This window comes from Dermacentor variabilis, chromosome 3 (assembly GCF_050947875.1).
Source record: "Dermacentor variabilis isolate Ectoservices chromosome 3, ASM5094787v1, whole genome shotgun sequence".
NCBI classification, from domain to species: domain Eukaryota; kingdom Metazoa; phylum Arthropoda; class Arachnida; order Ixodida; family Ixodidae; genus Dermacentor; species Dermacentor variabilis.
The window spans coordinates 159,718,925-159,730,996 of record NC_134570.1 but is presented as its reverse complement, the minus strand read 5'-3'; the positions used below and the strand labels follow the sequence as shown (position 1 = coordinate 159,730,996).

At 48.0% G+C, this 12,072-nt stretch overlaps 1 protein-coding gene across 2 annotated transcripts in view; it reads right to left on the bottom strand.

Annotated features, from left to right (window-relative positions):
• The window catches only part of LOC142576472 (ras-related protein Rab-34-like), a 75,166-nt gene extending 64,102 nt beyond the window's left edge, over positions 1-11,064 (bottom strand). Inside the window, exon 1 of one of the 2 annotated variants that reach the window (XM_075686615.1) lies at positions 9,895-11,064. In XM_075686615.1, the coding sequence (XP_075542730.1) occupies positions 9,895-9,939 (45 nt within the window). In that variant the 5' untranslated portion in view covers positions 9,940-11,064. The remainder of the gene's footprint in view (positions 1-9,894) is intronic. The other variant, XM_075686614.1, reaches the window with a different exon arrangement.
• Positions 11,065-12,072: the final 1,008 nt, after the last annotated feature.

The following is a 12,072-nucleotide window of genomic DNA, read 5'->3' as shown; positions in this document are numbered from 1 at the left end:
ATGGGGTTGCACCGAAGTAGTTTTCGGCGTACACGCGACAGACGGAGGAAGGAATCGGCTAGTCATATACAGCTTTGCTGTAAAAAACGTTTACACCCTATGGGGTGTGCCTCGTCCCCGAACCATAATCATTACTTACCTTGCTTGCATTTCCTTTCTTTAGGCTGCGCGCCCGCTAATTTCAGGCCGCGAACGACATGCGCGTTATCAACGTGGCATATCATTCTCGACAGGAAAGTGGCGAGCTTAGAGTTTTCAAGAGAGGAAACACATGCAAGACCGAAGAAGATTACCGTTTGGGGTCAAATACGCCCCAAATGGTGCGAACTTTCTTTTTCTTTTGAAAGTGTACAGCGTGAACGAGACTATATCTACGCACGGCCGCGCCTTCGATTCCTTAATGGCTCATTAGCGATCAGCCTTGATCGCGTGGGAGCTAGAGAGAAACCTCAGTGTATCAGTTTCGATTTCTCAGCCGCAGAGGTGCACCTTTTTAATGGTGTTCCACGACAACACGCCATTGGTTCGTCGTAAGAAGGCGCTGCGTCAACGGGAAAGAGTTCAACGGAAAGAGTCAGTTGACACCGGAGTCAGGCGGGAGAAGTGTGCTTCGAGACGAGCAAGATATATCCTGCTGTTGCCGTGTTGGTCAACTTATGTAATACCTATTTGTTGTCGCTCTCCCTGTCCCTGCAGCACTCGTCAGCCTCAGCTGCTGCTCTTGCGGGCACCTAGTCTCGCTCAGAAACATGCTAATGACAAGGTGTAGGATCAGCCTGGGGCGCCGCATACAACGAGCTCGCACGTACGCGTACCTCAAACTGATTATTGAATGCGTACCTGAGAGGTCGTTCGCCAACAATTTAATATTCTTCAACAAAATAAACAAAAATCAGCTATTCTTCCATAATCCGAGCGCGGGATTATCACAGCTCAGGGTCCCACCTGATCGAAATTAATCTCGGGTCGTTCAGTACGCTGTCACCGATCACTGCGGCTTCGAGAAGTGAATGTCGATGACCTAACGTTCTTCGCACGTGTCACTGCACACTGTCGTAGCTCATCGGATGGCACCTTTTGAGTTTACATCTGACAACAAAAACTGACCCAAATGTCGTTTCGAATTTCAGCAAGCGCTTCTCGTAGGTTCTCACCGGAAAACGTAACGCCCACGTTCCGCGCCGCTTAGAATTAACCTTCCATGTGAGTTCAGAACAGGCAAAAAAAAAAAAAACGAGATCCTAAAAGCAATGGTATGCAGGGAAACTGTCTACGCGGCACTACATTCGTTTTTTCTGCGAGCTTCCGTACACAGCGCTGAGGCTTGCGGGCTGTCAAAGCAAAGCGCCCGTGCTTCTGTCGCGACGTTCTCGCGTTCTCTTCCGTCGCTTACCTTCGTGCGGTAAAAAAAAAGATAAAGTAAAACGAACGCGAGGACCTCGCGACAGGCACAAGCGGATGGTGTATCATGGTTCATGCCTCTCCCGCTGCACGCGCTGCCGCTGATGCGCGGAACAATGCGCGGAAGCGCATTTCGGCAATTCCGGACGCTCTCTCAAGCACATCCCGCGCCCCGGTGTGGCGAAACGCGAGACCTAAACTTCCATGCCGCTGCACTGCGCTCCGGATATGGTCGCACTTTGGCGAGAGTGTGTGTGTGTGTGTGTGTGTGTGTGCGCGAGAGAGAGAGAGAGAGAGAGAGAGAGAGTGGTGGCAGCGCCACAGTCGGGCGCCATTAGGGCGCCACTGTGATTGCGTGCGTGTGTGTGTGCGTGTTCGTTCGTCTGTTTCTGCGTGCGTTATTTTTTTTTTAAAGGGTAAGTATGTGCGCAACAATGCATAGGTGTTCGGTATGCCTGTTCCGTGCATGTGTGTGTGTGTGTGTGTTCGTTGGCGTGCGCATCTCTTGCGAACGCGCGCTTGTTCGAGCGCATATTTCCGCCTTATGCGTAAGACGAGAAAACGATTGTATCTGTTCCGTGCGTGCGTGCGTGCGTGCCAGCGCAGGGACTGTGACACGGCTACCCACTACTTGCACCCGAGCACAAGGCGGACTCGGTCGCGACAGTTTGACTCAACTGGCGCAGTTGTTCCTCCCCGTGTCGCGCCGAACCGCTGTTGCATCACTGGCGGCCAACGTTGATGCATCGCGCAGACCTTCCTCCGCGCGTCGTCGTAACGCATGCTGGACTGCGCCGAACGCGACTGAGAACACCTGCTCGAAAATACTGTGCAAGAGTAGCGGCTGCTGCTGCTTTCGACATCTACCTGCAACACTTGCAAACATTTATCTCGTCAGTACGTGGAAAGTCTGCAGACATTTAGCTACAGTGTCGCCGTTACAGTATGCGTACAAGTTGCGTAGGTTCTCTGGTCTGTTTGAGCGCACCAAAGAGAGCCTGCAGATTATAATACCGTAATTGTACGGCATGTCTCGACATGTATTGACCGAATAATTTCACTTTGATCTACTGACTGAATAGACTGTTGAGCAGCTACCGTCAATGAAATGTCTACAGATGGTGTAAATATACAAAGGCTAAGGTTGGGGTTGGTTCGTTGAAAACGTTGGATTGAATTTTCGTATATGTTGAACACGTCTCCAGTTTTGACTTGCTGATTTCAGTGCAATTGTACTAGTTATTGATTGAGTAGAATAAACAGCTGTCAATTCGCGCTTGTCTAGGTGTCATGTGTGTTTCCTTTCCTTGTGTTCTTGTAGCTCCGTAGCCCATTTCAATTCAGCTTGTGGAGATAATGAAAATAAACCTAGAAACAGCCAAACTGTTCTGTTCGAGGCCAATCGACATCCTCTAGAATGTGTACGAAACCTTCGTTCAAGGAAATCTTTGCGACGTTTAAAATAATTTCGTCTAAGTGTCCGCACTCATCAATAAACTCTCACAAGGAAATCATTGAAAGTAGTGCCTGAAACCTGACCAGGAAATCACGTAAGGATGACAGCAATACGTCAGAAGACACGCGAATTTATGTCGATACGAGACATAAAATTTTCGATTGTCTTTCGACAAGGTAGGTCGATTACAATAGATGTCTTTTTTCGCGTCACAACACGGACCCAGCCTTCTCACCGGGCTAATGCCCAAACATGGCAGTCACAATGCCGTCAGTGCACCGTATTATCACGTGTACGTCATTTCTCTTTCACAGAGTCGCCGTTTATTCTTTCTTTTTTTTTTTATCGTATTGCCACTATTATCGATTTGTCGATTGGCGCTACACCGTCGTGCTGACATGTTTCTCGTTTACGCAGCCTTTCGACCTGTCAGTACCCGCTAGGTGGCGGGTACGATTACGTAAATGCGAACTAGCTACACGCCAGTTGCATAGTGATTCATCGCCCGAAAATTACTTCCATTTGCTCCCTGTATATACGTTCGAGAACGACCGAAGGCACCCATCGATAAGACACCACTGTCTAATGAGTTTCTTTTTTGGGTCATTGGCCTGGCGCAAACGGCACTGCCGAGATACAAGTGCAGCCTTTCAACAAGCCACTGGGCTTGAAACACAGTATTATTAATCAAAAGACTAGCGCTAATAACTGGGACACAGACAGAGAAGACGACAGGACTTAGCGCTCGTCCTGTCGTCTTCTCTGTCTGTGTCCCAGTTATTAGCGCTAGTCTTTTGATTAATGATTACACACCAACTAGGCCGGCTTTCTGCCTTGATCTCCTTGAAACACAGCTTTAGAGGATGCCACAACACAGTGCGATTGTACACACGCATCTCCTTCTCCTATCGTCGTCATTCCTTCTCTTGCCCAGTTCATGTTTACCAGTGCCGAGCAGCAGGTCAGATCAAGGCCGGCCTCTCTGCCTTTCTGTAAGTGTATCTCCCTCTCATTCATCGCGGTTTCTAAATGGCGCTACGCTTCGCCGAAAGGAGTATATACACCGACGTCACAATTTCGACTGATCATATTTTGCGTTAAATGAAGCTCCAAACACTCTAGTCCCTATTAAAAGAACAGAATTAATGGCAAGCCGTAAGTCTGCCGTAAATAGTTTAGAGCAATACTTCAGGAGGTGGATGCGTCGTGATGTCATGATACATTGGATCGCTCCTGCTCCGGCGATTGCTGCGGTGGCCACACGCGAGCGAAGCGAGAAAATGAACGCGCAGCATTCTTGCCTTTCCCTTCCTTCTTTCTTTTTTTTTGTTTTCTTTTGTGATTAGCGTCATCATACCTAGCCTTACTCGACGTCACCAAATTTGGCGCTGTATCGTGATGGCCCGATAGCATCGATGTTGCCAGGTCTGGCTACTCTAGACTGATTACTAATGAAATCAACCCCGTAGTGCCAAAACACAGTTCCACATCAAGAGAAATTGAAACAACTTGCATCATGTCCTTCATCTCTGGCCACGGAGACTATAAAATTGAGCTAAAAAAATAGAAATGTTATTCAAGCAAAAATCTGATTACCATATCAATTAATTAATTCATATCCTCGTCGTTCTGGCACCTAAAACAGCGGAAGTTTAATGATGCGTTGGGCATTAAGGGTTAAATTATCTTACATGTGCATTTCAACCTTTGCACTTGCTGATTGTCAACCTCTCTCTCTCTCTCTCTCTCTCTCTCTCTCTCTCTCTCTCTCTCTCTTATTTTTTTTTATATGAACGAGAACCTCTGCAGGGCGTTCACAGCGTGACATATTTCGTAGAAGCGCAGTTATACGGCAGTTTCTGCGTCGTTCGCAACGGCCGTTGCTTCTTATTTAAGCACTACGCGGTACTGCGCGCGGATGAGGCTGCGTTGCTCGCGAATCCAGTAGGAAGTTACTAATAGTAAGCGGAGAAGGGAAACAGAGAGAGAGGGGTGGGTTGCAGAAAGAGCGCGTCCCACGCATTTTAAATATAACCCCTGGCGGTGCCGTTTTTTGCACGCGCATCTTCGCGAGGTGGTGAGCCGTTGCAGTGCACAGGCTTTTGCAGTGACGTGTGGAGGTTTAGGGCGAAAGCGGGACGCCATCTCGACGTTACGCAGCCGCAACTGGCAACGCTTTCTTTCATATTTTTTTTTTGTCGCTTTGTAATACTACTACACTATACGTTTGAGAAAGATAGGCTCGTAGGTCGATGCAAGTATAAGTACGGAAGCGAAGGCGTCAACAACATTGTACAGAGAACCGCACGTCACCGGTCTGGTCAAGACGTCTTCCGCGTGAGTTCGTGAACCGAACCAAACGCTGTGCATTAGCAACCGCGTGAAGTCGACGGTCAGAGAAGCTAAGGAAAGCAAAAGGGAATAAACGAGGTGTTCTACAGGCGACAGCTGTTAATTGGTTCCCTCCCCTACATAGCCGTTTTGATACCGGTTGGAGTCCGTCACAGGAACACACAAGCAGTTTGCGATAGGTTAGTAAAAAAAAAAAAGTATAGTCGTTTCTTTCCACCCCCTCACCTGGAAACGCCACCTCCATAATAAATTAAGAGATTCTTATTTGGGAATGTTTACTTCAGCCGATACCAGAAAAAATGTGTGTGTGCGTGAGGTGTGTGTGTGTGTGTGTGTGTGTGTGTGTGTGTGTGTGTGTGTGTGTGTGTGTGTGTGTGTGTGTGTGTGTGTGTGTGTGTGTGTTTGTCGACGAATTTCGCGATGTATTGAGGCGAAGAATTCGAGACCGACATCGCCGCCCCGACTCGCAGTGGGCCAGTACCGCCAACGCCTGTGCAGAGGCAGGAACAGCATGCGAACGCTGGCGTGCCGGGCTGGGGTGCCGATTGGAGACAGCCGTGGAAGCAGACGACGGTGGCACGGGCGCGTTCGCGCGGTTACGCCGAGGGACGCCGACGCTCAACTTGGGAACGGGCGCAAGAAGTACGAGACTTACTGCGTATAATATTGCATTAGCTATCACGTCACACTATCACGTTAGGAGTTAAACTGCATTTCTTTCTATGAAGAACAAAATCAATTATAAAAGAGCGCTCAATTTACATTAAACCTAATGCGGTATAATAAAAGAAAATAGAAATTAAAGTGAAAGAATAGACGGCACCTTGTCGATGGGAGCCGAACACACGACCTGTAGTGTGCAGCTGGAAGTATAGGTGCAGGTTGCGGGTTCCACAATTGGCAAAGTTCTCTCTCTCTCTCTCTCTCTCTCTCTCTCTCTCTATATATATATATATATATATATATATATATATATATATATATATATATATATATATATATATATATATATATATATATATATATATTCTTTCATCTCATTTATACTTTAACAACAAAGTCAAGGGGTAATCCTAAACGTAGTCCTCTGCTGTAAATAACTGCACAGCTAATACAAAAACCACCGCTGTCAGGTGACAGCGATGACAGTTGCCTCGTGAAAGCAACTGACAGTCATCGCTGTTAATTGGTTTCACTGGGTTGTAACTGAACGTCGAGCCCTCGGTTCCTCTTATTGTTCTCAACAGTGTGTATCGTTCGACTGAAGCCGATAATGTATGCCACTCTATGCCTCCGCTCTTGTAACCTCTTAAGCAAACTGCAGTTTCCAAAATCAATTTTTCAAAAGCCGCACAGCACCGCGCAAACAGGCTCCATTTTTTCCTCATCGCTGAGTTTCCTTCCCCGAAGCACTCTTTGCCGAGCTAACGGCGACGCGATCAGCTTTGACACCGGCGCGAGTGTCCACGTGTCATGCGTGTTGCGAGGCAGAAAATGCAGGCGCGGCTTTTGTGGTGATCGAAGTCACGCGCAATACATACTACGCGCTATTCTCGCGTTGTCGATACATTCGAATGATTACCGCGGCGCAAACCAGTGGTTAGACATATGTGCAATGCAGATAGACGCGCTTGGAAATTGGGAAAGGGATGACAGTGCGAAGCGAACGCAGTGCCCATTTCATCGGACCTGACGACGATACATGACCAAGCGTATCCGAGAGGCGAGCAGACGTCTTAACGAAGGACATCGCTCTTAGATTGACACATCCTTCCTTTTCTTGGGCTTCACGTTATGACGCTTACTTTAGTCGCACTGGCCGGCTGCGTCGAGCGGTCGTTCAGAAACTGTCTTTTCCTCGCGAGATGAGACAGTTTGTGAAGACAAAGCTTACGGCGCGCGACGAAAATTGTGAACTTGATCTCAGCCTAATTGCGCCTTCGTTTCTTTAGTTAAGTCCTTTTAGTTGCTGTATTGTTCCTGACGCAACTTCAAGAAATACCACTCATCACTGAAATGCGTTCTCGAGCAAAGTTTCCGGTGCTTAGTCGAAAGAAACGGTCATCTTCTTATGCTAGCATTGTTTTTAGATCTATTAAAGGCATTTGATACTATTGATCACGCCTTATTGTTGCAAAAGCTGGACAACTTAGCTTTCAGGGGCCGATTTCATCAATTCCTTGAGGAATATTTCACAGACAGATCACAGTGTGTTAGAATTGAAAACAAATATAGTGAATTTAAAGCAATAAAATTCGGTGTTCCGCAAAGAAGTACTCTGGCCCCATTACTATTCCATATCTATGTCTCTGAACTGGGTTTATTGAATTTAAGATCAAGAATCTTCCACTATGCAGATGACACAGCATTAGCATTCGAACTGACTGATCCAGATCTTGGGTGCAAAGTGTTTCAACAGGATTTGTGCAGGGTAATAGACTGGCTGACGCAAAATTCAAGATATTTAATCGGCAAAAAACAAAGCTTATCTGTTTTAGAAACCCACACAAACGAATGCTGCTAAGGGAATCTCTCTTTTTACATAACTCACATGCACATAACTCCGTGCACATGTAATGCAATACCATTTGAACATGCAATCAAGTATCGCGGAATAATTTTTGATGAGCATATAACATGGAATGACCATGTGCAGTATATATGTAACAGGCTTAGAGCTGTGTCTGCGATGATGTACAACCTAAGAGGTAAAACTTCGATGTACTTGAGGCACACCATACACATTGCGCTGGCTGAATCTGTTATAACCTACGGTGTTACATTGCATGGAACTTGTTCTGATCACTAAATGGGATCCGTAAACCGCATAATTAAAAGAATAGTAAACAGAGTAACCTACGGAACTATCCTGCAACAGACTGACAAGGAGGGACAACACAATAGGCTTGGCATACTGGAAATGCGTGAACTATTTTATTACACTGCGCTCACACGTCATTACTATGCAAAGGATTTCAAAGTACCCGTCAAGAAAAATGTTGCCCTAAGAAAAGCAGAAATATACATTAAGCCACGTTGCTTTACAGATTGCTGGAAAAAAAAAATAAGGCGATATTACGTGCCACAGATACAGCACCGCCGACAACTTGGAGAAGCGCTTGGAAATTTCAAAACTAAACGAAAAGTGACAAAATCAATAAGGAAATGGTGCTCATCTTTGCAGATAAATCACTGATGGCCTCTTGCATGTAGAAGGTTGCTTTCCTGGGTTTGCTCCTTAGATGTTCTGTGAGTTGTGATGTGGCTCATTGTCAAGCTATTATTATGTCCTTTTTTATTTATTTACTTAGTTTTAATTTTGCTCGAGTTGTACTCATTATATCTCTATAATTTTGTATAATATAGTCAGTACGTACTACTATGCCTTACTTCATTGTTTTGTGGTACAAATTCGATGATTCACTGTGCTGCCTGAACAACCAACAAGCACTCTGTGCTTAGGTTGGACAGGAAATGAAAACCTATGTACCAAATGAAGATTAATAAAATTTTTATTTGATCTGATTTCTATTTCTTTCTTTTTTTCTCTCATTACGCTTACTACAAGCAAATTTGATCGTGTGGAGCGCCGCACAGAAGGCAAAAACGTGTTCTGCCATGATCAGCACGACCACTGCCAAAGTTACTGTAAGCGTTATCTGAACCATATCCCGGCGATATCCGAACGTCCTCGCCGATATACAGTTTGTATTTTGAATATTAATAATTAACCACGGGACGTACGGTGATGTCGGCAAAACATGCGGCGTGCTCCTTGCTCTCGAGTCGTAGCGCTTTCCGAGACGACGTAAATTAAAGTGGTGATGAACCAATTGCAACAGCGCGGTTTCTTTCTTTATTGTTTTCTTTATTTTTTGTTAGACCTGTTCCTAAAGCAAACTGTCGTGTTGTTTCTTACAGTCAAAAGTTTGAAGACAACGAACGTTTGCATAAATGTGTGGAACGTCATGCGAAGTGAAAAAAAAATGAAGTAAATAACAGAACGGTGACCCACCACTGCTCTCCAAGAGAAGCCGCTATCTCAACCAAAAAACTTGGACCCTTCGTGTTCTTTCTGCTTTTTTTCCTGAAATAGCTTGTATAGAGGCGCATTGAAAGTTAAAGCATATGGCTCAATTGCAAGTTACGCATTCTACTCAAGTTTTCGCGAGAGTCTCAGTCGATGGTGGAAGACAAATATTTCCTACGACGCAGAAAGAGACGCTCAGGCGGAGCAAGAATCCCCAGACCAACGACGCCTATTCTATTCTTACGAAACCTTCTTTTTTTTTTTTCTGGTCACTTACACAGCCCCAGTCTTTCCCAATAAGCTTTCAGACCCGTCGCGGAGCGTCAGTGGTCTTGGCGTTGCGTTGCCGACCCACGAGATCCCGGAATCGATTCCCGGTCTCGGTATACGGAGGCGTCGGCTGCGGGCGTCTCTCACTGCATGGTGTGGTCTCGGGACGTCAAACCCCAAGAATTTACTTTAATAAACCTTCAGTCGGAGCCAATCGGCACTCGTGCTACTGTAATCTTTTTTTTTTTCATTTCTTTAGCCGTGGCTATCATTCGTCGCGCTTTCGTCGCAACTCGCCATTTTGTAAGTATATATTTGCTTCATATTTTTTTTTAGTTAATGAACGCATTGCAATTACGCGATGGCGTGGTTATAACTGTCTCACCTGTGGGAAGTGCTCGATCCCGCTGCCCTCGCTGTCAATCCTCATCGGAGCGGCGTCGCCGACTGCGCCCGGGGCTCCAGCGACACGCACAGCGCACACGCAAGGTCACACCACTCGGGACGACCACGAGACCAGCGACCACTGTCAAGTTTTCTTTCTCTCTCGGTGCGACCGCAGCACTTTCGCCCTGTCGATCAGGGCGCGACCACAACACTGGCACCTCTGGCCCGCGGAAGCAAAACACGCACTGAAAGCGCGCTCATTTGTCGACTCCACTTTAAAAGGACGAAAGGGGGTTTTCCGCACCTGACCACGCACGCCGCGCGGTAGAGAGAGTGAGTTTGGAAAGGGAGAACTAAGGGGCGAGGGAGACGCGAAGCGCGACGCACGTAACACGCCAAGTTCCTCCCCCTTGCTCAGCTGTTGCGCTCCTCCTGGTTATGATGACCTCCCGAGTCGTTCGTCGAAGAGATCGGAGTAGTCGGGGGCAGTCCGGCTGACTTCTGCCGGCCAGGATGCCTCCGGCGGCGCGCTGCGCTGGGAAAACGCAAAGCGGCGGACGCGGTGAGCGGTTCGGTTGCACGAATTGTTCTACCTTCCACCTGCTGCGTCAGAAGAGACCATTTACTGATTCCGGAGCACTGGCAGCGGCGTCGTGACGCATAGCCCGCGGCCGTGGCGTCGTCCCCTCTCCCTCCCTTCCAAGCGGATCGTCACGGTTCAAGCACCGCCGACAACGCCTAGCGTGGCTTGGGGTGCTGCCGGGCGGGGAACAACGCTCGCTCTCCGCTGATGCGGTTCGCCTCTGCTGCTGCTGACGCCCGCCCTCAGCGAACAACGCTAGAGGAGCAGGGCGTCGGGCACGAGAAGCTAAACAGCGCAACAAAAGGTTTAATTTTGGCCCGGAGGACTCCCCCAGAACATCCGGCGGCGGTCCGGACCGCGCGGCATGCCCGCACGGCTTGGCACGGCACACGCCTTGACGGCGTCGGCAGAAAGAGAGCAGACGACGCCCTTCCTCGTCTGCTTTGGCCCGTTCTGTCTTTTCTTCGCCCCTTTAGCTTCGCCGGTTTGTTCGTCCGTTATTCTTCTTCGTTGCCGAGCTCTGGGACACATCACAGGCGACGTATTGAAAGGGGGCCCGTGCGAGCAAGCGTTCTTGAATAGCCGGTTCCTTCGCGCGCCAACGAGCGCGCACACAACGGGTGCGCTTATTTCGGGCCTCGAGTGCGTCGGAAGGGCGAGCTGCGGGCCGAATGCGAAACCGCGGCCTGGCAGGCGCGCTTCACGCATAGCGCGCCGAAGCAGACGACGCGGTCTTCGCGTCTGCGGCGTTTCTACCGACTGTCTCACTAAGCTTCAAATGTGGGCTGAAGCATTGATTGGTTTTACGAAATTAGGGGTATAGTACACTCTAGATATAGTTTACCCGTGTGCAGGGGACCTTATACGCAGCGACTAATTTGGCCATAATGCGCCTAAAACGAGGACGTAGACTTTAAAATACATGTAATTTGACTTCCTGGAACAAAGTCATCCGAGGTCACGGAATTCAGCCTGCTTTATGGAACTAGCAGGCAATTAGCCAACTTAGTTGTCTGCTTTGGGCACATTACAGCTCTGAGTTTAGCTTACAATATCACGTTTAGGCTATATCTGTCGTTCGTCTAACTGTGTGGTGCGGTACTGCTTATTTTTCTCGTTATTGATCCCACTTTTTTGAAGTACAGGCCGGGAGATGGCTCCTCAACTAGTGTTTCGCAGAGCTACGATCTGCTGCGCATGTGGTCAGTCGTCTGGTGCTTGACGTCGCCGCAGCCGTAGTTACCATATCTCTTGCGCGTCATTATTTTCTGCGCTGCCGGTTGGAAGTCGACCCCACAAGGGATCTATAGGGTCTCGACAGCGGGTTTCGACCGGCAATTTCGGCGTGACGAAAACGTACCTACACGCTCAACGAAGAGATTGCCAGAGATGTGTACACGTTGTTCCTCCGGCGCTGAATCGATAGAGACGTCCCTGGAACCGAGGTCGATACGGTGAGTCAGAGTTTCCCGACGCTCGCGCACAAAAAAAAAAAAAAAAAAAGAAAGGTACCGGCAGCGTACTGTTGTGTCGACGTGCTATGTGGACCAGTGGTTGTTGCGCGTTGCGCCACACGGGGGCGCGCTCGAGCGA